The following is a 24,748-nucleotide window of genomic DNA, read 5'->3' on the forward strand; positions in this document are numbered from 1 at the left end:
ACAGCGGCGATTCAGCACAGAGGACAGAGGCGTTTCAGCACAGAGGACAGAAGCGTTTCAGCACTGCGGACAGAGGCGATTCAGCACCGCGGAGAGAGACGATTCAGCGCAGAGGACGGAGGCGATTCAGCACCGCGGAGAGGCGTTTCAGCACCGCGGACAGCGGCGCTTCTGCACTGCGGGCAGCGGCGTTTCAGCACTGCGGACAGCGGCGATTCAGCGCAGAGGACAGAGGCGCTTCAGCATCGAGGACAGCGGCGCTTCAGCATCGAGGACAGAGGCGCTTCAGCACCGCGGACAGAGGCGTTTCAGCACCGCGGACAGACGCGGTTCAGCACCGCGGACAGAGGCGGTTCAGCACCGCGGACAGCGGCCCCGGTAATGGCAATGGGAAGGGGAGGGAGGGGAGGAGGTGGAGAGGGCGCCGAGAGCGGCCCCGAAGGTCTGAGAGAGAAACCAACGGCGGCGCAGCTTTATAATGGGGGGGGGGGGGAGGGGGAGGAGCCCCCGGGGGGGCGGGGAAGGAGGGGGAGGGGAGAGGGGAGGGAGGGGGAGGGGAAGGAGGAGGAGAAGGACGTCTGTACGGGGGGGGTTAGGGCGCTATGGGGGTTTTGGGGTTCAAAATGTGGGAAACGGGGGCAGTTTGGGGGGTTATGGGTTCAAAATGTGGGGTACAGAGGGGGTTTGGGGGTCTATGGGGTGTTTTGGTGTTCAAATGTGGGGTTCAGAGGGGGTTTTGGGGATCTATGGGGGTTTTGGGGTTCAAAATGTGGGGTACAGAGGGGTTTTGGGGTTCTATGGGGGTTTTGGGGTTCAAAATGTGGGTACAGAGGGGGTTTTGGGGATCTATGGGAGTTTTGGGGTTCAAAATGTGGGGTACAGAGGGGGTTTGGGGGTTCAAATGTGGGGTACAGAGGGGGTTTGGGGGTTCTAATGGGGTTTTGGGGTTCAAAATGTGGGGTACAGAGGGGGTTTTGGGTTCTATGGGGTTTTGGGGTTCATAATGTGGGGTACAGAGGGGGTTTTGGGGTTCTAATGGAGTTTTGGGGTTCAAAACGTGGGGTACAGAGAGGGTTTTGGGGGTCTTTGGGTTTTGGGGTTCAAAATGTGGGGTACAGAGGGGGTTTTGGGGGTCTATGGGGGATTTCGGGTTCAAAATGTGGGGTACAGAGGGGGTTTTGGGGTCTATGTGGGTTTTGGGGTTCAAAATGTATCTCTCAGAAGGGTTTTGGGGTTCAAATGGGATTTTGGGGTTCAAAATGTGGGGTACAGAGGGGGTTTTGGGGTTCTAATGGGGTTTTGGGGTTCAAAATTTGGGGTACAGAGGGGGTTTTGGGGTTCTATGGGGGTTTGGGGGTTCAAAATGAGGGGTTCAGAGGTGGTTTTGGGGATCTATGGGGGTTTTGGGGTTCAAAATGTGGGGTACAGAGGGGGTTTTGGGGATCTATGGGGGTTTTGGGGTTCAAAATGTGGGGTACAGAGGGGGTTTTGGGGTTCAAAATGTGGGGTACAGTGGGGGTTTTGGGGTTCTATGGGGGTTTTGGGGTTCAAAATGTGAGGTACAGAGGGGGTTTTGGGGTTCTATGGGGGTTATGGGTTCAAAATGTGGGGTACAGAGGGGGTTTTGGGGTCTATGAGGGTTTTGGGGTTCAGAATGTGGGGTTCAGAGGGGGTTTTGGGGTTCTATGGGGGTTTTGGGGTTCAAAATGTGGGGTACAGAGGGGGTTTTGGGGGTCTATGGGGGTTTTGGGGTTCAAAATGTGGGGTACAGAAGGGGTTTTGGGGTTCTAATGTGGTTTTGGGGTTCAAAATGTGGGGTACAGAGCGGTTTTGGGGTTCTATGGGGCGTTTTGGGGTTCAAAATGTGGGGTACAGAGGGGGTTTTGGGGGTCTATGAGGTTTTTGGGGTTCAAAACGTGGGGTACAGAGGGGGTTTTGGGGGTCTATGGGGGTTTTGGGGTTCAAAATGTGGGGTACAGAGGCGGGTTTGGGGATCTATGGGGGTTTTGGGGTTCAAAATGTGGGGTTCAGTGTGGGGTTTGGGGGTCTATGGGGGTTATGGGTTCAAAATTTGGGGTACAGAGGGGGTTTTGGGGTTCTAATGGGGGTTTTGGGGTTCAAAATGTGGGGTACAGAGGGGGTTTTGGGGTTCTATGGGGTTTTGGGGTTCAAAATGTGGGGTACAGAGGGTTTTTGGGGTTCTATGAGGGTTTTGGGGTTCAAAATGTGGGGTACAGAGGGGGTTTTGGGGGTCTATGGGGGTTTTGGGGTTCAAAATGTGGGGTACAGAGGGGGTTTTGGGGTTCTATGGGGTTTTGGGGTTCAAAATGTGGGGTACAGAGGGGGTTTTGGGGTTCTATGGGGGTTATGGGTTCAAAATGTGGGGTACAGAGGGGGTTTTGGGGTCTATGAGGGTTTTGGGGTTCAGAATGTGGGGTTCAGAGGGGGTTTTGGGGTTCTATGGGGGTTTTGGGGTTCAAAATGTGGGGTACAGAGGGGGTTTTGGGGGTCTATGGGGGTTTTGGGGTTCAAAATGTGGGGTACAGAGGGGTTTTTGGGGTTCTATGGGGGTTTTGGGGTTCAAAATGTGAGGTACAGAGGGGGTTTTGGGGTTCTAATGGGGTTTTGGGGTTCAAAATGTGGGGTACAGAGGGGTTTTTGGGGGTCTATGGGGGTTTTGGGGTTCAAAATGTGGGGTACAGAGGGGGTTTTGGGGTTCTAATGGGGTTTTGGGGTTCAAAATGTGGGGTACAGAGGGGGTTTTGTGGTTCTATGGGGGTTATGGGTTCAAAATGTGGGGTACAGAGGGGGTTTTGGGGTCTATGAGGGTTTTGGGGTTCAGAATGTGGGGTTCAGAGGGGGTTTTGGGGTTCTATGGGGGTTTTGGGGTTCAAAATGTGGGGTACAGAGGGGGTTTTGGGGGTCTATGGGGGTTTTGGGGTTCAAAATGTGGGGTACAGAGGGGGTTTTGGGGTTCTAATGGGGTTTTGGGGTTCAAAATGTGGGGTACAGAGGGGTTTTTGGGGTTCTATGGGGGTTTTGGGGTTCAAAATGTGGGGTACAGAGGGGGTTTTGGGGTTCTAATGGGGTTTTGGGGTTCAAAATGTGGGGTACAGAGGGGTTTTTGGGGGTCTATGGGGGTTTTGGGGTTCAAAATGTGGGGTACAGAGGGGGTTTTGGGGGTCTAATGGGGTTTTGGGGTTCAAAATGTGGGGTACAGAGGGGGCTTTGGGGTCTATGGGGGTTTTGGGGTTCAAAATGTGGGGTTCAGAGAGGTTTTTTGGGGGTTCAAAAAGTTCTTTTGGGGTTCAAAATGTGGGGTTCAGAGAGGTTTTTTGGGGGTTCAAAAAGTTCTTTTGGGGTTCAAAGAGGTCCTTTTATGGTTCGAAGAGGTCTTTTTGGGGTTCAAAGAGGTCCTTTTGGGGTTCAGAGAGGTCTTTTTGGGATTCAAAGAGATCTTTTTGGGTTCACAGAGGTCCTTTTGGGGTTCAAAGAGGTCCTTTTGGGGTTCACAGAGGTCCTTTTGGGGCTCAGAGAGGTCTTTTGGGGTTCAAAGACGCCTTTTTGGGGTTCAAAGAAGTCCTTTTGGGGTTCAGAGAGGTTCTTTTGGGGTTCAGAGAGATCTTTTTGGGGTTCAAAGAGGTCTTTTTGGGGTTCAAAGAGGTCCTTTTGGGGGTTCAGAGGTCCTTTTGGGGTTCAAAGAGGTCCTTTTGGGGCTTAGAGAGGTCTTTTTGGGGTTCAAAGAGGTCCTTTTGGGGTTCAAAGAGCTCTTTTTGGGGTTCAGAGAGGTCCTTTTGGGGTTCAGTGAGGTCTTTTTGGGGGTTCAAAGAGGTCCTTTTGGGGTTCAAAGAGCCCTTTTTAGGGTTCAGAGAGTTCTTTTGGGGTTCAAAGAGGTCCTTTTGGGGATCCTCAGATTGTGCCCCATAAGTTCTGCCCCATAAGTTCTGCCCCACACATTCACCCTGAGGCTCTGCCCCATAAGTTCTGCCCCATAAGTTGTGCCCCACAAGTTCTGCCCCATAAGTTGCGCCCCATAAGTTGTGCCCCACACACTCTCTGCCCCATAACTTCTGCCCCACAAGTTCTGCCCCACAAGTTCTGCCCCACACACTCACCCTCAGGCTCTGCCCCATAAGTAGAGCCCCACAAGTTCTGCCCCACACATTCACCCTGAGGCTCTCTGCCCCATAAGTTCCGCCCCACACACTCACCTCGAGGCTCTGCCCCACAAGTTCTGCCCCATAAGTTCCACCCCACACATTCACCCTCAGGCTCTGCCCCACAAGTTCTGCCCCACACATTCACCCCGAGGCTCTGCCCCACAAGTTCTGCCCCATAAGTTGTGCCCCACAAGTTCTGCCCCATAAGTTCTGCCCCACACTCGCCCCACATCCCTCCCCACACCCTCCTCCCCTTTCCCCCCACGCCCCACATCTGCCCCACATCTGCCCCACAACTGCATCTTTATAGCAACAGAAACCAAACGGACAAAGTGTGGGTCGCTATGGGGCAGCCCCTATGCCCACAGGGGTCGCTATGGGTCACTATGGGGCAGCCCCTATGGCCACAGGGATCGCTATGGGTCACTGTGGGTCGCTGTGGGGCAGCCCCTATGGCCACAGGGGTCGCTATAGGTCGCTATGGGGCAGCCCCTATGGCCACAGGAGTGACCGTGGGTCGCTATGGGGCAGCCCCTATGGCCACAGAAGTCACCATGGGTCGCTGTGGGGCAGCCCCTATGGCCACAGGAGTCGCCGTGGGTCGCCGTGGGTCACCGTGGGGCAGCCCCTATGGCCACAGAAGTTGCCGTGGGTCACCATGGGTCACCGTGGGTCGCCGTGGGTCGCCGTGGGGCAGCCCCTATGGCCACAGGAGTGACTGTGGGTCGCTATGGGGCAGCCCCTATGGCCACAGGAGTCACCGTGGGTCGCTGTGGGGCAGCCCCTATGGCCACAGGAGTCGCCGTGGGTCGCCGTGGGTCACCGTGGGGCAGCCCTTATGGCCATAGAAGTCACCGTGGGTTGCTGTGGGTCGCTATGGGGCAGCCCCTATGGCCACAGGAGTTGCCATGTGTTGCTGTGGGTCACCGTGGGGCAGCCCCTATGGCCACAGGAGTCACCATGTGTTGCTGTGGGTCACCGTGGGGCAGCCCCTATGGCCACAGGAGTCTCTGTCGGTCTCCGTGGGTCGCTGTGGGGCACCGTGGGGCAGCCCCTTTGGCCACAGGGGTCGCTGTGGGTCACCGTAGGTCGCTGTGGGTCGCTATGGGGCAGCCCCTATGGCCACAGAAGTCACCGTGGGTCACCGTGTGTCGCCGTGTGTCGCCGTGGGTCGCCCCTACGCGCGCAGGTGGCGGTCGAGGACGTCGCCGTGGGGCAGAACCCCCCAGCGGGAGAGGAGCCGCAGCGCCGCTGACGTCAACCGCACCGAGAGGCGGTCCAGGCTGCGGCACCGCAAGAGCTTCGTCAGCGTCGGTAACGTCATCGTCATCGTCATTGTCATCGTCATCGTCATCAACGTCATCGATGTCATTATCAACATCGACATCGTCATCGTTAATGTCATTGTCAATGTCAACATCATCATCGTCGTCATCGTCATCATCACAATCATCATCGTCATCGTCAATGTCAACATCGTCATCGTTATCAACATCGTCATCGTCATCATCAACATCAGCATCAACAATGTCATCGTCAACGTCGTCATCAATGTCATTATCATCAACATTGTCATCAACATCATCACAATCACCATTGTCATTGTCAATATCAACAACATCATCGTTATCAACATCAACGTCCTCGTCCACATCATCATCTTCATCGTTATCAACATTGTCATTGTCATCATCATCATTGTCATTATCAACATCAACATTGTCATCATTAACGTCATCGTCAATGTCACCATCGTCATCAACATCATCACAATCATCATTGTCATCGTCAATATCAACATCATCGTCTTCAACATCAACAATGTCATTGTCAACATCATCATCGTCTTCTTCAATATCGTCATCATTAACATCAACATCGTCAACGTCATCATCAATGTCATCATCAATGTCGTTATCAACACTGACATCATCATTAATGTCATCGTCAATGTCAACATCATCATCGTTATCAACGTCGTCATCATCAACATCAGTGTCATCGTCAACATCATCATCAACATCAACGTCTTCTTCAATAGCATCGTCATCATTAACATCAACATCGTCAACATCGTCATCATCGATGTCATTATCAACATCGACATCGTCATCATTAACGTCATCGTCAACGTCAACATTGTCATCATCTCCATCGTCATCATCACAATCACCATTGTCATTGTCAATATCAACAACATCATTGTTATCAACATCAACGTCATCGTCCACATCATCATCTTCATCGTTATCGTTATCAACATTGTCATTGTCATCATCATCATTGTCATTATCAACATCGACATCGTCATCATTAACGTCATCATCAATGTCAACATCGTCATTGACATCAACACAATCATCATTGTCATCGTCAACATCGTCATCATTATCAACATCGTCATCGTTGTCATCATCAACATCAACAATGTCATTGTCAACCTCATCGTTGTCCTCTTCAATGTCATCAACATCAGCATCGTCATTGTCAACGCCAACATCGTCATCGTCATCAACATCATCATCATCAATATCGACATCATCGTCATCATCAATGTCATCATCAACATCGTTATCAACACTGACATCGTCATTAATGTCATCGTCAATGTCAACATCATCACCACCAACATTAACATCATCATCGTCATCAATGTCATCGTCAACATCAACATTGTCATCATCATCGTCAACATCATCGTCATTATCAACATTGACATCATCATCGTTAACGTCATCATCAACGTCAACATTGTCATCGTCAATGTCAACATCGTCATCGTCATCAACATCGTCATCGTCGTTGTCATCATCAACATCAGCATCAACAATGTCATCGTCAACCTCATCATCGTCCTCTTCAGTGCCATCAACATCAGCATCGTCAACATCGTCATCGTCAACATCGTCATCGTCATCAACATCATTGTCATCATCAACATTGTCAACATCGTCATCATCATCGTCATCAACATCATCACAATCATTGTCATCATCGACGTCATTGTCATCATCATTGTCAACGTCATCATTTATGTCATTATCAACATCGACATCGTCACAATCACCATTGTCATCATCAACATCACCGATGTCTTCTTCAATGTCATCATTGACATCAACATTAACATCAACATCATCGTCATCATCAACATCATCATCAATGTCATTATCAACATCGACATCGTCATCATTAACGTCATCGTCAACATTGTCATCATCGCCATCGTCAACATCATCATCATCACAATCGACATCATCTTCATCATTAATGTCATTGTCACCATCAACATTGTCAACATCGTCATCATCATCAACATCACAATCATCATTGTCATCGTTATCAACATCATCGTCATCAACATCAATAATGTCATCGTCAACATCATCATCAACATCAATAATGTCATTGTCAACATCATCATCAATGTCTTCTTCAATATCATCGTCATCATTAACATCAACATCGTCATCATCGTCATCATCAATGTCATTATCAACATCGACATCATCATCATTAACGTCATCGTCAACGTCAATATTGTCAACATCGTCATTGACATCATCACAATCACCATTGTCATCGTCAATGTCATCATCATCATCGTTATCATCAACAATGTCATCATCATCAACATCAACATCATCGTCAACATCATCATCAATGTCATTATCGACATCGTCATCATTAACGTCATTGTCAACGTCAACATAGTCAACATCAACACCGACATTAACATCGTCGTCATCATTAACGTCATTGTCAACATCAACATTGTCAACATCGTCGTCATCGTCATCATCACAATCACCATCGTCATCGTCAATATCAACATCATCGTCATCAATGTCATCATCAACGTCATTGTCAACATCATCATCAACATCAACGTCCTCTTCAATGTCACCAACATTAACATCGTCATTGTCAACATCATCATTAACATCATCGTCATCAACACCATCATTAATGTCATTATCAACATCGACATCGTCATCATTAATGTCATCGTCAACGTCAACATTGTCAACATCATCGACATCATCACAATCACCATCGTCATCGTCAATGTCAACATCATCGTCATCGTTATCAACGTCCTCTTCAATATCAACGTCACCATTGTCAACATCAACGTTGTCACAATATCACCGTCATCGTCAATGTCATCAATGTCATCATCGTCATCGTCAACATCATCATTGTCATCATCATCGCCCCATTGTCCCCTCCCCCATTATCCCCTCCCCATTGTCCCCTCCCCCATTGTCCCCTCCCCATTGTCCCTCCCCCATTGTCCCCTCCCCCATTGTCCCCTCCCCATTATCCCCTCCCCCATTGTCCCCTCCCCCATTGTCCCCTCCCCCATTGTCCCCTCTCCCATTGTCCCTCCCCCATTGTCCCCTCCCCCATTGTCCCCTCCCCATTGTCCCCTCCCCCACTGTCCCCTCCCCCATTGTCCCTCCCCCATTGTCCCCTCCCCCATTGTCCCCTCCCCATTGTCCCCTCCCCCACTGTCCCCTCCCCCACTGTCCCCTCCCCTCCCCCACTGTCCCCTCCCCCATTGTCCCTCCCCCATTGTCCCCTCCCCATTGTCCCCTCCCCCATTATCCCCTCCCCCACTGTCCCCTCCCCATTATCCCCTCCCCCATTGTCCCCTCCCCCACTGTCCCCTCCCCATTATCCCCTCCCCCATTATCCTCTCCCCCACTGTCCCCTCCCCACTGTCCCCTCCCCCACTGTCCCCTCCCCTCCCCACTGTCCCCTCCCCACTGTCCCCTCCCCTCCCCACTGTCCCCTCCCCCTCACCTGAGGGCCACCTCGAAGCGAAGGCTCTCCCAGGTGGCTCTGAGCCACCGCCCGAAGGCGCCACCGCCGCCACCGCTGCCGCGTCCCCAACTGCGCACTGCGCTGAGGGACACAGGGGGGACACCGGGGGTGACCGACGGGGGGGGACCACGGGGAGGGGTCTTCTCCTCCCCCACCCCAACGACAGCCGTCCCAACACCCACCGCAAAGCACCGCCCGTGTCCATCATCTCCACCTCCATCATCTCCACCTCCATCATCTCCATCTCCAACATCTCCATCTCCATCATCTCCGACACAACTCCATCTCCACCTCCATCTCCACCTCCATCTCCACCTCCATCTCCACCTCCACCTCCACCTCCATCTCCGTCATCTGCATCTCAACCCAACTCAATCCAACTCAATCCCATCTCCATCTCCACCTCCATCATCTCCATCTCCATCATCTGCATCTCAACCCAACTCAACCAACTCAATCCCATCTCCACCTCCATCTCCACCTCCACCTCCATCTCCACCTCTATCATCTCCATCTCCATCAACTCAACCCAACCCAACTCAACTCAATCCAACTCAACCCAATCCCACCTCCACCTCCATCTCCACCTCCATCTCCATCTCCATCATCTCCATCATCTGCATCTCAACCCAACTCAACTCAACCCAACTCAATCCCATCTCCATCTCCATCTCCACCTCCATCTCCATCTCCACCTCCATCATCTCCATCATCTGCATCTCAACTCAACCCAACCCAACTCAACTCAACTCAATCCCATCTCCACCTCCATCTCCACCTCCACTCCAACTCAACTCAACCCAACTCAACCCAACTCAATCCCATCTCCACCTCCATCTCCACCTCCATCTCCATCTCCATCATCTCCACCTCCATCATCTCCATCTCCATCAACCCAACCCAACTCAACCCAATCCCACCTCCACCTCCATCTCTATCTCCACCTCCATCTCCATCTCTATCTCCACCTCCATCATCTCCACCTCCACTCCATCTCAACCCAACTCAACCAACTCAACTCAATCCAAATCAACCCAACCCAATCCCATCTCCACCTCCACCTCCATCTCCATCTCTATCATCTGCATCTCAACCCAACTCAACTCAACCAACTCAACCCAATCCCATCTCTATCTCCACCTCTCTCCATCTCCATCTCCACCTCCATCATCTCCATCTCAACCCAACGCAACTCAACTCAACCCAATCCCATCTCCACCTCCACCTCTACCTCCACCATCTCCACCTCCATCTCCACCTCCATCTCAACCCAACCCAACCCAACTCAACTCAATCCCATCTCCACCTCCACCTCCATCTCCACCTCCATCTCCACCTCCATCAACTCCATCTCCATCATCTCAACCCAACCCAACCCAACTCAACTCAACCCAATCCCATCTCCATCTCCACCTCCATCTCCATCATCTCCATCTCCATTTCCATCATCTCCATCTCCATCATCTCCATCTGAACCCAACTCAACTCAACTCAACCCAACTCAACCAACTCAACTCAATCCCATCTCCATCTCCATCTCCATAATCTCCATCTCCATCATTTCCATCATCTCCATCTCAACTCAACTCAACCCAATCCCATCTCCACCTCCATCTCCATCATCTCCATCTCCATCATTCCCATCTCAACCCAACTCAACTCAACCCAACTCAACTCAACCCAATCCCACCTCCATCTCCACCTCCACCTCCATCTCCATCTCCACTCCAACTCAACCCAACCCAATCCCATCTCCATCTCCACCTCCATCATCTCCACCTCCATCATCTCCATCTCAACCCAACGCAACTCAACTCAACCCAATCCCACCTCCATCTCCACCTCCACCTCCACCTCCATCATCTCCATCTCAACCCAACTCAACCCAATCCCACCTCCACCTCCATCTCCACCTCCATCTCCACCTCCATCTCCATCTCCATCTCCACCTCCACCATCTCCATCTCCATCATCTCAATCTCATCTCCATCTCCATCTCCACCTCCATCCCCATCTCCATCAACTCAACTCAACGAACCCAACTCAACTCAACGAAGTCAATCCCATCTCCACCTCCACCTCCACCTCCATCTCTACCTCCATCTCCATCTCCACCTCCATCTCCACCTTCATCATCTCCATCTCCATCATCTCCATCTCAACTCAACCCAATCCCATCTCCATCTCCATCACCTCAATCTCATCTCCATCTCCATCTCCATCTCCACCTCCATCATCTCCATCAACTCAACCCAACTCAACCCAATCCCACCTCCATCTCCATCTCCATCTCCACCTCCATCTCCACCATCTCCATCTCCATCATCTCCATCTCAACCCAACCCAACTCAACTCAACCCAATCCCACCTCCACCTCCACCTCCACCACCTCCACCTCCACCTCCCCCCCCGTCCCGTCCCCCCGTGTCCCCCCCCGCACCTCCTGGCCATGAGGCCGTAGCGGTCGACGGGGGCTCCGAGGGCGGCGTGGACGCTGCGGACGGTGTTGATGTTGCGGCAGACGAGGAGGAGCGGCGTCGGCAGCGCCCGCAGCACCGCCGCCACCGCCGCGAAGCGCCGCCGCGCCATCGCCCGCATGTAGGAGCGCTCCTCCCGCGACAGCGCGTCCGACAGCGCCCCCGCGCCCCACAGCGGCCGCTGCAGCAGCATCTCGCACAGCAACAGCGGCTCTGCGCAGGGGGGGGAGAAATAGGGGACGGACACGCGTCAAATCATGGCGGGGAGAAAGGGGGAGGGTACCTGAAACCGGGGGGACTTGAAATGAAGGGGGACCTGAAATCAGGGAGGGACCTGAAATCAGGGGGGAAAGAATCGGGGGGGACCTGAAATGAAGGGGGACCTGAAATCAGAGGGGGGTGAAATCAGGGGGACTATAAAATCAGGGGTACCTGAAATCAGGGGGGACATGGAATCAGTGGGACCTGAAATCAGGGGGACTAAAATCAGAAGGACTTGAAATGAAGGGGGACCTGAAATCAAGGGGGAACCTGAAATCAGGGGGACTAAAATCAGGGGGGACTTGAAATGAAGGGGAACCTGAAATCAGGGGGACTTGAAATGAAGGGGGACCTGAAATCAGGGGGGGACCTGAAATCAGGGGGGAAAGAATCAGGGGGGGACCTGAAATGAAGGGGAACCTGAAATGAGGGGGAACCTGAAATGAGGGGGAACCTGAAATCAGGTGGGGGAAAAGGAGGGGGGAACAGAAATCAGGGGGGACCTGAAATTAGAGGGGACCTGAAATGAGGGGGACCTGAAGTGAGGGGGAGAGAATCAGGGGGGACCTGAAATGAGGGGGGACCTGAAATCAGGGGGACTATAAAATCAGGGGGACCTGAAATCAGGGGGATTATAAAATCTGGGGGACCTGAAATCAGGGGGGACCTGGAATCAGGGGGACCTGGAATGAGGGGGGACCTGAAATCAGTGGGACCTGAAATCAGGGGTACTATAAAATCAGGGGGACCTGAAATCAGAGGGATCTGGAATCAGGGGGGACCTGAAATGAGGGGAGAGAATCAGGGGGGACCTGAAATGAGGGGGGACCTGAAATCAGGGGGACTTGAAATGAAGGGGGACCTGAAATGAGAGGGAACCTGAAATCAGAGGGACCTGAAATCAGGGGGAACCTGAAATGAGGGGGAGAGAATCAGGGGGGGACCTGAAATCAGGGGGAACCTGAAATCAGGGGCGAAAGAATCAGGGGGGGACCTGAAATGAAGGGGAACCTGAAATCAGGGGGGGGTAAAATCGGGGGACTTGAAATCAGGGGGAACCTGAAATGAGGGGGAGAAAATCAGGGGGGACCTGAAATCAGGGGGGATCTGAAATCAGGTGGGGGAAAAGGTCGGGGGAACAGAAATCAGGGGGGACCTGAAATCAGAGGGGAGTAAAATCAGGGGGACCTGAAATCAGGGGGGAAAGAATCGGGGGGGGGACCTGAAATGAGGGGGAGAGAATCAGGGGGGACCTGAAATCAGGGGGACTTGAAATGAAGGGGAACCTGAAATCAGGGGGGAAAGAATCACGGGTGGACCTGAAATCAGGGGGAACCTGAAATCAGGGGGACTTGAAATGAAGGGGGACCTGAAATCAGGGGGGACCTGAAATCAGAGGGGAAAGAATCAGGGGGGGACCTGAAATCAGGGGGACTTGAAATGAAGGGGGACCTGAAATGAGAGGGAACCTAAAATGAGGGGGAGAGAATCAGGGAGGACCTGAAATCAGGGGGGACTTGAAATGAAGGGGGACCTGAAATGAGGGGGGACCTGAAATCAGGGGGGAAAGAATCAGGGGGGGGACCTGAAATCAGTGGGAACCTGAAATCAGGGGGACTTGAAATGAAGGGGGACTAAAATCAGGGGGACCTGAAATTGAGGGGGAGCCTGAAATGAGGGGGACTAAAATCAGGGGGGACCTGAAATGAGGGGGACCTGGAATCAGTGGGACCTGAAATCAGGGGGGACCTGAAATCAGGGGGACTTGAAATGAAGGGGGAACCTAAAATCAGGGGGGACCTGAAATCAGGGGGAACCTGAAATGAGGGGGAGAGAATCAGGGAGGACCTGAAATCAGAGGGGGACCTGAAATGAGGGGGAGAGAGTCGGGGGGGGACCTGAAATGAAGGGGAACCTGAAATCGGGGGGGGGGAAAAAGGGAGGAACAGAAATCAGGGGGACCTGAAATCAGGGGGGAAAAAGGAGGGGGGAACAGAAATCAGAGGGGGACCTGAAATCAGGGGGACCTGAAATGAGGGGGAGAGAATCAGGGGGGACCTGAAATCAGGGGGACTTGAAATGAAGGGGGACCTGAAATCAGGGGGGACCTGAAATCAGGGGGGAAAGAATCAGGGGGGGACCTGAAATCAGGGGGGAAGAATCAGGGGGGGACCTGAAATCAGGGGGGACCTGAAATCAGGGGGGAAAGAATTGGGGGGACCTGAAATCAGGGGGGAAAGAATCAGGGGGGGACCTGAAATCACGGGGAACCTGAAATCAGGGGGACTTGAAATGAAGGGGGACCTGAAATCAGGGGGACCTGAAATCAGGGGGGAAAGAATCAGGGGGGACCTGAAATCAGGGGGACTATAAAATTAGGGGGACCTGGAATCAGGGAGGAAAAAGGGAGGAATAGAAATCAGGGGGGGACCTGAAATCAGAGGGGAAAGAATCAGGGGGGACCTGAAATGAAAGGGAACCTGAAATCGGGGGGAACCTGAAATGAGGGGGAGAGAATCAGGGGGGACCTGTAGTGGAGGAGAACCTGAAATCAGGGGGGGAAAGGAGGGGTGAACAGAAATCAGGGGGGACCTGAAATGAGGGGGACCTGAAATTGGGGGGGACCTGAAATCAGGGAGGAAAAAAGGAGGAATAGAAATCAGGGGGGACCTGAAATCAAGGGGGAAAGAATCAGGGGGGACCTGAAATCAGGGGGGAAAAAGGAGGGGGGAACAGAAATCAGGGGGGACCTGAAATCAGGGGGGAACCTGAAATCAGGGGGACTAAAATCAGGGGGACTTGAAATGAAGGGGGACCTGAAATCAGTGGGGGACTAAAATCATGGGGGACCTGAAATCAGGGGAGACCTGAAATCAGGGGGGGAAAAGGAGGGGGGGAACAGAAATCAGGGGGAACCTGAAATCAGGGGGGAACCTGTAATCAGGGGGACTAAAATCAGGGGGGGACCTGAAATGAAGAGGAACCTGAAATCAGAGGGGACTGAAATCAGGGGGAACAGAAATGAGGGGGACCTGAAATCAGAGGGGGATAAAATCAGGGGGGGACCTGAAATCAGGGGGAACCGAAATCAGTGGGGCAAAATCAGGGGGGACTTGAAATCGGGAGGACTAAAATTAGGGGGACTTGAAATCAGGGGGGACCCAAAATCAGGGGGGACCAAAAAAGAGAGGGGGTAAAATCAGCGGGGACCTGAAATGAGGGGGGACCCAAAATGGGGGGGGGGGGGGGGAGAAGCAGGGGGGAACCTGAAATGAGGGGGGTCAAAATCAGGGGGGACCCCAAATCAGGGGGGACCCAAAATTCGGGGGGGCAAAATCAGGGGGAACCCAAAATCAGAGGACCCAGAAATTGAGGACCCCAAAATTAGGGGGACCCCAAAATCAGAGGGACCCCAAATGAGGGGGGAAACAAAATCAGAGGACCCAGAAATTGGGGAGCCCAAAATCAGGGAGACCCCAAAATTAGGGGGACCCCAAAATGAGGGGGACCTCAAAATGAGGGGGACCTTAAAATTAGGGGGACCCCAAAATGAGGGGGACCTCAAAATCAGAGGGACCCCAAATGAGGGGGGCAACAAAATCAGAGGACCCAGAAATTGGGGACCCCAAAATCGGGGGGACCCCAAATCAGGGGGACCCCAAAATTGGGGGTACCCCAAAATCAGGGGGACCCCAAAATGAGGGGGACCTCAAAATCTCGGGGGGGAAGGAGGGGACCGAAATAAGGGGGGGACCCCAAAAAGGGGGGGAACCTCAAGAGGAAGGGGACACCCCAAAAAGGGAGGGGAGACCCCAAAAGAGAGGGGGGACCCCAAAAAGGGAGGGGGGACCCCAAAAGACGGGGGGCAAAGAGGGAGGGGGACCCCAAAAGATGGGGGAGACCCCCAAAAGGGAGGGGACAAAGAGGGAGGGGGGGACCCCCAAAAGAGAGAGGGGACCCCAAAAGGGAGGGGGGGGGGGTAAAGAAGGAGGGGGGACCCCAAAAGGGAGGGGGGGACCCCCAAACACGAGGGGGGACCCCAAAAGAGGGGGAGCAAAAAGAGAGGGGGGACCCCAAGAGGGAGGGGGGGGCAAAGAGGGAAGGGGGAACCCCAAAAGAGAGAGGGGACCCCAAAAGGGAGGGGGGGGGTAAAGAAGGAGGGGGGGACCCCAAAAGGGAGGGGGGGGACCCCCAAACACGAGGGGGGGACCCCAAAAGAGGGGGAGCAAAAAGAGAGGGGGGACCCCAAGAGGGAGGGGGGGCAAAGAGGGAGGGGGGAACCCCAAAAGAGAGAGGGGACCCCAAAAGGGAGGGAGGGGTAAAGAAGGAGGGGGGACCCCCAAACACGAAGGAGGACCCCAAAAAGGGGAAGGGGAGGGGCAAAACGTGAGGAGGGACCCCAAAAAAGGAGAGGGGAAAGAGGGAGGGGGACCCTAAAAATGGAAGAGGGGGGGTGGGCACCTCTCTGCACCCCCATTTTCAGGCCCCCAAATTCCCCCCGTACCCCCATTTTGCCCCTGAACCCCCACTTCCAGCCCCCCATTTCCCCCCTGTACCCCCATTTCTCCCCCATTTCCCCCCCGTACCCCCACTTCCACCCCCCTATATCCCCCCCGTACCCCATTTCCCCCCTGTACCCCATTTCCCCCCCTGTACCCCCACTTCCACCCTCCTATATCCCCCCCGTACCCCATTTCCCCCCTGTACCCCATTTCCCCCCCGTACCCCCACTTCCACCCCCCTATATCCCCCCCGTACCCCATTTTCCCCCCATTTCCCCCCTGTACCCCCATTTCTCCCCGTGTACCCCCTTTTCTCCCATTTCCCCCCCCGTACCCCCATTTCTCCCCCAGTTCCCCCCTGTACCCCCATTTCTCCCCGTGTACCCCCTTTTCTCCCATTTCCCCCCCCGTACCCCCATTTCTCCCCCATTCCCCCCCTGTACCCCCATTTCTCCCCCATTTCCCCCCTGTACCCCCACTTCCAGCCCCCCATTTCCCCCCTGTACCCCACTTCCAGCCCCCCATTTCCCCCCCGTACCCCATTTCTCCCCCCATTTCCCCCCCTGTACCCCCACTTCCACCCCCCCATTTCCCCCCCTGTACCCCATTTCCCCCCTGTACCCCCACTTCCACCCCCCCATTTCCCCCCTGTACCCCATTTCCCCCCTGTACCCCCACTTCCACCCCCCCATTTCCCCCCCGTACCCCATTTCCCCCCTGTACCCCCACTTCCAGCCATTTCCCCCCTGTACCCCATTTCCCCCCCTGTACCCCCACTTCCACCCCCCCATTTCCCCCCCTGTACCCCTATTTCCCCCCCTGTACCCCCACTTCCACCCCCCCATTTCCCCCCCGTACCCCATTTCTCCCCCTGTACCCCCACTTCCACCCCCCCATTTCCCCCCGTACCACATTTCCCCCCTGTACCCCCACTTCCAGCCATTTCCCCCCGTACCCCATTTCTCCCCCCATTTCCCCCCCTGTACCCCATTTCCCCCCTGTACCCCCACTTCCACCCCCCCATTTCCCCCCTGTACCCCATTTCCCCCCTGTACCCCCACTTCCACCCCCCCATTTCCCCCCTGTACCCCATTTCCCCCCTGTACCCCCACTTCCACCCCCCCATTCCCCCCCGTACCCCATTTCCCCCCTGTACCCCCACTTCCACCCCCCCATTTCCCCCCGTACCCCATTTCCCCCCCTGTACCCCCACTTCCAGCCATTTCCCCCCCGTACCCCATTTCTCCCCCCATTCCCCCCTGTATCCCCTTTCTCCCTCCATTTCCCCCCTGAACCCCCACTTCCAGCCCCCCATTTCCCCCTGTACCCCCATTTCCCCCTGTACCCCCATTTCCCCCCTGTACCCCCACTTCCACCCCCCCATTTCCCCCCCTTTACCCCATTTCCCCCCCCGTACCCCCACTTCCACCTCCCCATGTCCCCCCGTACCCCATTTCCCCCCATACCCAATTTCTCCCCCCATTTCCCCCCTGTACCCCCATTTCTTCCCCCATTTCCACCCCTGTACCCCATTTCTCCCCCATTTCCCCCCTGTACCCCCACTTCCAGCCCCCCATTTCCCCCCTGTACCCCATTTCTCCCCCCATTTCCCCCCCTGTACCCCCACTTCCAGCCCTCCATTTCCCCCCTGTACCCCATTTCTCCCCCGGACCACCACTTCCAGCCCCCCATTTCCCCCCTGTACCCCCATTTCCCCCCTGTACCCCCATTTCTCCCCCATTTCCCCCCCGTACCCCATTTCTCCCCCCATTTCCCCCCTGCACCCCCACTTCCAGCCCCCCATTTCCCCCCCGTACCCCATTTCCCCCCCGTACCCCCACTTCCACCCCCCATTTCCCCCCCTGTACCCCATTTCCCCCCTGTACCCCCACTTCCACCCCCCCATTTCCCCCCCGTACCCCATTTCCCCCCCTGTACCCCATTTTTCCCCCATTTCCCCCCTGTACCCCCATTTCTCCCCCATTTCCCCCCTGTACCCCCACTTCCACCCCCCTATATCCCCCCCGTACCCCATTTTCCCCCCATTTCCCCCCTGTACCCCCACTTCCACCCCCCCACTTCCCCCCCGTACCCCATTTCTCCCCCATTTCCCCCCCTGTACCCCCACTTCCACCCTCCTATTTCCCCCCGTACCCCATTTCTCCCCCTATTTCCCCCTGTACCCCCACTTCCAGCCCCCCATTTCCCCCTGTACCCCATTCCCCCCCTGTACCCCATTTCTCCCCCCATTCCCCCCCGTACCCCCACTTCCAGCCCCCCATTTCCCCCCCGTACCCCCATTTCGCCCCTGTACCCCCACTTCCACCCCCCATTTCCCCCCTGTACCCCATTTCCCCCCCTGTACCCCCACTTCCACCCCCCATTTCCCCCCGTACCCCATTTCCCCCCTGTACCCCCACTTCCAGCTCCCCATTTCCCCCCCTGTACCCCATTTCTCCCCCCATTTCCCCCCTGTACCCCCACTTCCAGCTCCCCATTTCCCCCCCTGTACCCCATTTCTCCCCCCATTCCCCCCCTGTACCCCATTTCTCCCCCCATTTCCCCCCTGTACCCCCACTTCCACCTCCCCATGTCCCCCCGTACCCCATTTCCCCCCATACCCAATTTCTCCCCCCATTTCCCCCCTGTACCCCCATTTCTCCCCCCATTTCCACCCCTGTACCCCCACTTCCAGCCCCCTATTTTCCCCCCGTACCCCATTTCTCCCCCCATTTCCCCCCTGTACCCCATTTCCGCCCTGTACCCCCACTTCCAGCCCCCCATTTCCCCCCGTACCCCATTTACCCCCTGTAGCCCCTCTTCCAGCCCCCATTTCCCCCCCTGTACCCCCATTTCTCCCCCCTTTTCCCCCCTGTACCCCCACTTCCAGCCCCCCACTTCCCCCCACACTCCATTTCCCCCCCCGTACCCCCACTTCCACCCCCCCACTTCTCCCCCGTCCCCCATTTCCCCCCCTGTACCCCCACTTCCAGCCCCCCGTTTCCCCCCCTGTACCCCCTTTTCCCCCCCGTACCCCATTTCTCCCCCCATTTCCCCCCTGTACCCCCACTTCCAGCCCCCCATTTCCCCCCCTGTACCCCATTTCCCCCCTGTACCCCCACTTCCAGCCCCCCATTCCCCCCTTGTACCCCATTTCCCCCCCTGTACCCCCACTTCCAGCCCATTTCCCCCCTGTACCCCATTTCCCCCCTGTACCCCCACTTCCACCCCCCTATTTCCCCCCGTACCCCATTTCTCCTCCATTCCCCCTGTACCCCCATTTCTCCCCCCATTTCCCCCCTGTACCCCCACTTCCAGCCCCCCATTTCCCCCCGTACCCCCACTTCCACCCCCCCATTTCCCCCCTGTACCCCCACTTCCAGCCCCCCATTTCCCCCCGTACCCCCACTTCCACCCCCCCATTCCCCCCCTGTACCCCATTTCCCCCCTGTACCCCCACTTCCACCCCCCTACATCCCCCCCGTACCCCATTTCTCCCCCATTTCCCCCCTGTACCCCCACTTCCAGCCCCCCATTTCCCCCCATACCCCATTTCTCCCCCCATTTCCCCCCCTGTACCCCCACTTCCAGCCCCTCATTTCCCCCCCTGTACCCCATTTCCCCCCCCGTCCCCCCGTTTCTGACCGTGCACCCCGATTTGTCGGGCGCAGCTCCGGACGCCGCTCTCGTCGCGCAGTACCATCGCCCTCCAGAGGCGGCACAGCCACTCCCGGTCCCTGGGGAACCCCAACTTTTTGGGGGGACCCCCCCCACCCCGGCACCCCAAAATCCAACCCGGGAGCCCCAAATCCACCCCAAAATCCAACCTGGAACCCCCAAAATCCAACCTGGAACCCCAAAATCCAACCTGGAACCCCCAAATCCACCCCAAAATCCAACCTGGAACCCCAAAATCCAACCCGGGACCCCCAAATCCACCCCTACACCCCAAAATCCCCCCCTGGCACCCCAAAATCCACCCCTTACACCCCAAAATCCACTCCTACAGCCCAAAATCCACCCCTGGCACCCCAAAATCCCCCCTTACACCCAAAAATCCCCCCGCACCCCCAAAATCCCCTCCCTACACCCCAAAATCCACCCCTGCACCCCAAAATCCACCCCTTACACCCCAAAATCCACCCCTGCACCCCAAAATCCACCCCCAGCACCCCAAAATCCCCCCTTACACCCCAAAATCCACCCCCTGCACCCCCAAATCCACCCCTTACACCCCAAAATCCACCCCCTTACACCCCAAAATCCCCCCTGGCACCCCAAAATCCACCCCCTACACCCCAAAATCCCCCCCAAAACCCACCTTTAGACCCCAAATCCCCCCCTTACACCCCAAAATCCACTCCCTTACACCCCAAAATCCCCCCCTGGCACCCCAAAACTCACCCTTAGACCCCAAAATCCCCCCCAAACCCCACCTTTAGACCCCAAAATCCACCCCCTGCACCCCAAAATCCACCCCTACACCCCAAAATCCACCCCCCTACACCCCAAAATCCCCCCCCCGGCACCCCAAAATCCCCCCAAATCCACCCCAAAACCCACCCTTACACCCCCAAATCCCCCCCTTACACCCCCAAATCCAACCCCCTACACCCCAAAATCCACTCTGGCACCCCAAAATCCACCCCCGCACCCCAAAATCCAACCCCTACACCCCAAAATCCACCCCTTAGACCCCAAAATCCCCCCAAATCCCCCCCAAACCCCACCCTTAGACCCCAAAATCCCCCCCTTACACCCCAAAATCCACACCCCTACATCCCAAAATCCCCCCCTTACACCCAAAAATCCCCCCCGCACCCCCAAAATCCCCTCCCTACACCCCAAAATCCACCCCTGCACCCCAAAATCCACACCTGCACCCCAAAATCCACCCCTGCACCCCAAAATGCACACCCTGCACCCCAAAATCCACACCTGCACCCCAAAATCCACCCCCTGCACCCCCAAATCCACCCCTGCACCCCCAAATCCACCCTTACACCCCAAAATCCACCCCCTGCACCCCAAAATCCCCCCTTACACCCCAAAATCCACCCTTACACCCCAAAATCCACCCCCTGCACCCCAAAATCCCCCCCTTACACCCCAAAATCCACCCCCTACACCCCAAAATCCCCCCCAAAACCCACCTTTAGACCCCAAATCCCCCCCTTACACCCCAAAATCCACTCCCTTACACCCCAAAATCCCCCCCTGGCACCCCAAAACTCACCCTTAGACCCCAAAATCCCCCCCAAACCCCACCTTTAGACCCCAAAATCCACCCCCTGCACCCCAAAATTCCCCCCTACACCCCAAAATCCACCCCCCTACACCCCAAAATCCCCCCCCGCACCCCCAATATCCACCCCCTACACCCCAAAATCCCCCCCCGGCACCCCAAAATCCCCCAAAATCCACCCTAAAACCCACCCTTAGATCCCCAAATCCCCCCCTTACACCCCCAAATCCAACCCCCTACACCCCAAAATCCACCCTGGCACCCCAAAATCCACCCCCTGCACCCCAAAATCCCCCCCTTACACCCCAAAATCCACCCCCTACACCCCAAAATCCCCCCCAAAACCCACCTTTAGACCCCAAATCCCCCCCTTACACCCCAAAATCCACCCTGGCACCCCAAAATCCACCCCCGCACCCCAAAATCCAACCCCTACACCCCAAAACCCACCTTTAGACCCCAAAATCCCCCCCTTACACCCCAAAATCCACCCCCTTACATCCCAAAATCCCCCCCTACACCCCAAAATCCCCCCTGGCACCCCAAAATCCACCCCTTAGACCCCAAAATCCCTCCAAATCCCCCCCAAAACCCACCTTTAGACCCCCAAATCTCCCCCTTACACCCCCAAATCCCCCTTTACACCCCAAAATCCACCCCTACACCCCAAAATCCACCCCCTGCACCCCAAAATCCCCCCTGGCACCCCAAAATCCACCCCCTACACCCCAAAATCCACCCCTTATACCCCAAAATCCCCCAAAATCCCCCCAAAACCCCCCTTTAGACCCCCAAATCCCCCAAAATCCCCCCCAAAACCCACCTTTAGACCCCAAATCCCCCCCTTACACCCCAAAATCCCCCCTGGCACCCCAAAATCCACCCCTTACACCCCAAAATCCACCCCTACACCCCAAAATCCCCCCCTTAGACCCCAAAATCCCCCCAAATCCCCCCCAAACCCCACCTTTAGACCCCAAATCCCCCCCTTACACCCCGAAATCCACCCCTGGCACTCCAAAATCCACCCCTTACACCCAAAAATCCCCCCCTGGTACCCCAAAATCCACCCCCTGCACCCCAAAATCCACCCCTACACCCCAAAATCCCCCCCCGCACCCCCAAAATCCCCCCCTACTCCCCAAAATCCCCCCCTGGCACCCCAAAATCCACCCCTTAGACCCCAAAATCCACCCAAATCCCCCCCAAACCCCACCTTTAGACCCCAAAATCCACCCCCCAGCACCCCAAAATCCCCCCAAATCCCCCCCAAAACCCACCTTTAGACCCCAAAATCCCCCCCCTGCACCCCAAAACCCACCCCCTGCCCCCCAAAACCCCCCCTTATACCTTTGGCTGAGCTCCTCGTAGAGGCCGTGATCCAAGAGGATGAGTTCCGCTTTGCCGTCGGCGCCGCGACGCACCAGCACTTAAAGGACACCCCAATAATTTTAGGGGGGCTCCTCACCCCCCCCCCTTTTAATTTTGGGGGTCCCCCTCCCCCCCCCTTTGGATTTTGGGGGTCCCCCCCTGTACCGTTGCCGGGATGCGGATCCGCGTGGATGAAACCGGTGGAGAAGATTTGTTCGGCGAAGAGACGGATGAGCTTCGTGGCCGCCTGGGGGGACCCCAAAAAGCAACGTGGGGGGACCCCAAAATACACACGGGGGAAGGGGACCCCAAAATACACACGGGGGGACCCCAAAATACATACGGGGGACCCCAAAATACACATATGGAACCCAAAAGCCACATGGGAGACCCCGAAAGCCACATGGGAGAGCCCAAAATGCACATGGGGACCCCAATAACCAACGTGGGAACCCCAAAAGTCAATGTGGGAACCCCAAAATACAAGAGGGAACCCCAAAATACAACAAAGGGACCCCAAAAACCAACGTGGAGACCCTAAAATACAAGAGGGAACCCCAAAATATGACCCGGGACCCCAAAAGTTAACGTGGGAACCCCAAAAGCCACACGGGGGACCCCAAAATAAAACAGGGGGACCCCAAAACCCACACGGGGGACCCCAAAATACAACCAGGGACCCCAAAATGCAACAGGAGAACCCCAAAAGCCACATGGGGGAACCCCAAAATACAACAGGGGGACCCCAAAAGCCACACGGGGACCCCAAAATCCACATATGGAACCCAAAAGCCGCACAGGGAACCCCAAAAGCCACATGGGGGACCCCAAAATACAAGAGGGGACCCCAAAATATGACCGGGGGACCCCAATAATACACACGGGGGACCCCAAAAACCAACGTGGGGACCCCAAAATACAAGAGGGGACCCCAAAAGCCACATGGGAGACCCCAAAATACACACGGGGACCCCAATAACCAACGTGGGGATCCCAAAATACACACGGGGGACCCCGGAAACCAACGTGGGGACCCCAAAAGCCACATGGGAGAGCCCAAAATACACACAGGGACCCCAATAACCAACGTGGGAACCCCAAAAGTCAATGTGGGGACCCTAAAAGCCACATGGGGGACCCCAAAATACAATAGGGAACCCCAAAATATGACCGGGGGACCCCAATAATACACACGGGGGACCCCGAAAACCAACGTGGGGACCCCAAAAGCCACATGGGAGACCCCAAAATACACACGGGGACCCCAATAACCAACGTGGGAACCCCAAAAGTCAACGTGGGGACCCCAAAATACAAGAGGGGACCCCAAAATACAACAGGGGGACCCCAAAAGCCACATGGGAGACCCCAAAATACACATGGGGACCCCAATAAACAACGTGGGAACCCCAATAACCACCGTGGAAACCCCAAAAGCCACATGGGAGACCCTGAAATACAACCGGGGACCCCCAAAATGCAACCGGGAACCCCAAAAGCCACACGAGGGACTCCAAAATACAACATGGGGACCCCAAAACCAACGTGGGGACCCCCCAAAATACAACAGGGGGACCCCAAAAGCCACACGGGGGACCCCAAAATACACATATGGAACCCAAAAGCCACATGGGAGAGCCCAAAATACACACGGGGACCCCAATAACCAACGTGGGAACCCCAAAAGTCAACGTGGGAACCCCAAAATACAAGAGGGGACCCCAAAAGCCACACGGGGGACCCCAAAATACCACCGGGGACCCCAAAAAGCCACATGGGAGACCCCAAAATACACATGGGGACCCCAATAACCAACGTGGGAACCCCAAAAGTCAACGTGGGAACCCCAAAATACAACCGGGGAACCCAAAAGCCCCCCCAAACCCCCCTGGGACCCCTCTA

General features: G+C 55.5%; 1 protein-coding gene across 1 annotated transcript in view; it reads right to left on the bottom strand.

Moving 5' to 3' along the window:
• Positions 1–5,304: 5,304 nt before the first annotated feature.
• ADCK5 (aarF domain containing kinase 5) overlaps positions 5,305–24,748 on the bottom strand; it is a 30,700-nt gene continuing 11,256 nt past the window's right edge. Inside the window, exons 6-11 of the mRNA XM_054060615.1 lie at positions 23,012–23,423; positions 22,826–22,904; positions 19,876–19,967; positions 11,431–11,680; positions 8,970–9,071; positions 5,305–5,443 (exon numbers count right to left, since the gene is read on the bottom strand). Of these exons, the coding sequence (XP_053916590.1) occupies positions 5,338–5,443; positions 8,970–9,071; positions 11,431–11,680; positions 19,876–19,967; positions 22,826–22,904; positions 23,012–23,423 (1,041 nt within the window). The 3' untranslated portion in view covers positions 5,305–5,337. The remainder of the gene's footprint in view (positions 5,444–8,969; positions 9,072–11,430; positions 11,681–19,875; positions 19,968–22,825; positions 22,905–23,011; positions 23,424–24,748) is intronic.

This window comes from Cuculus canorus, chromosome 2 (assembly GCF_017976375.1).
Source record: "Cuculus canorus isolate bCucCan1 chromosome 2, bCucCan1.pri, whole genome shotgun sequence".
Lineage (NCBI taxonomy): Eukaryota > Metazoa > Chordata > Aves > Cuculiformes > Cuculidae > Cuculus > Cuculus canorus.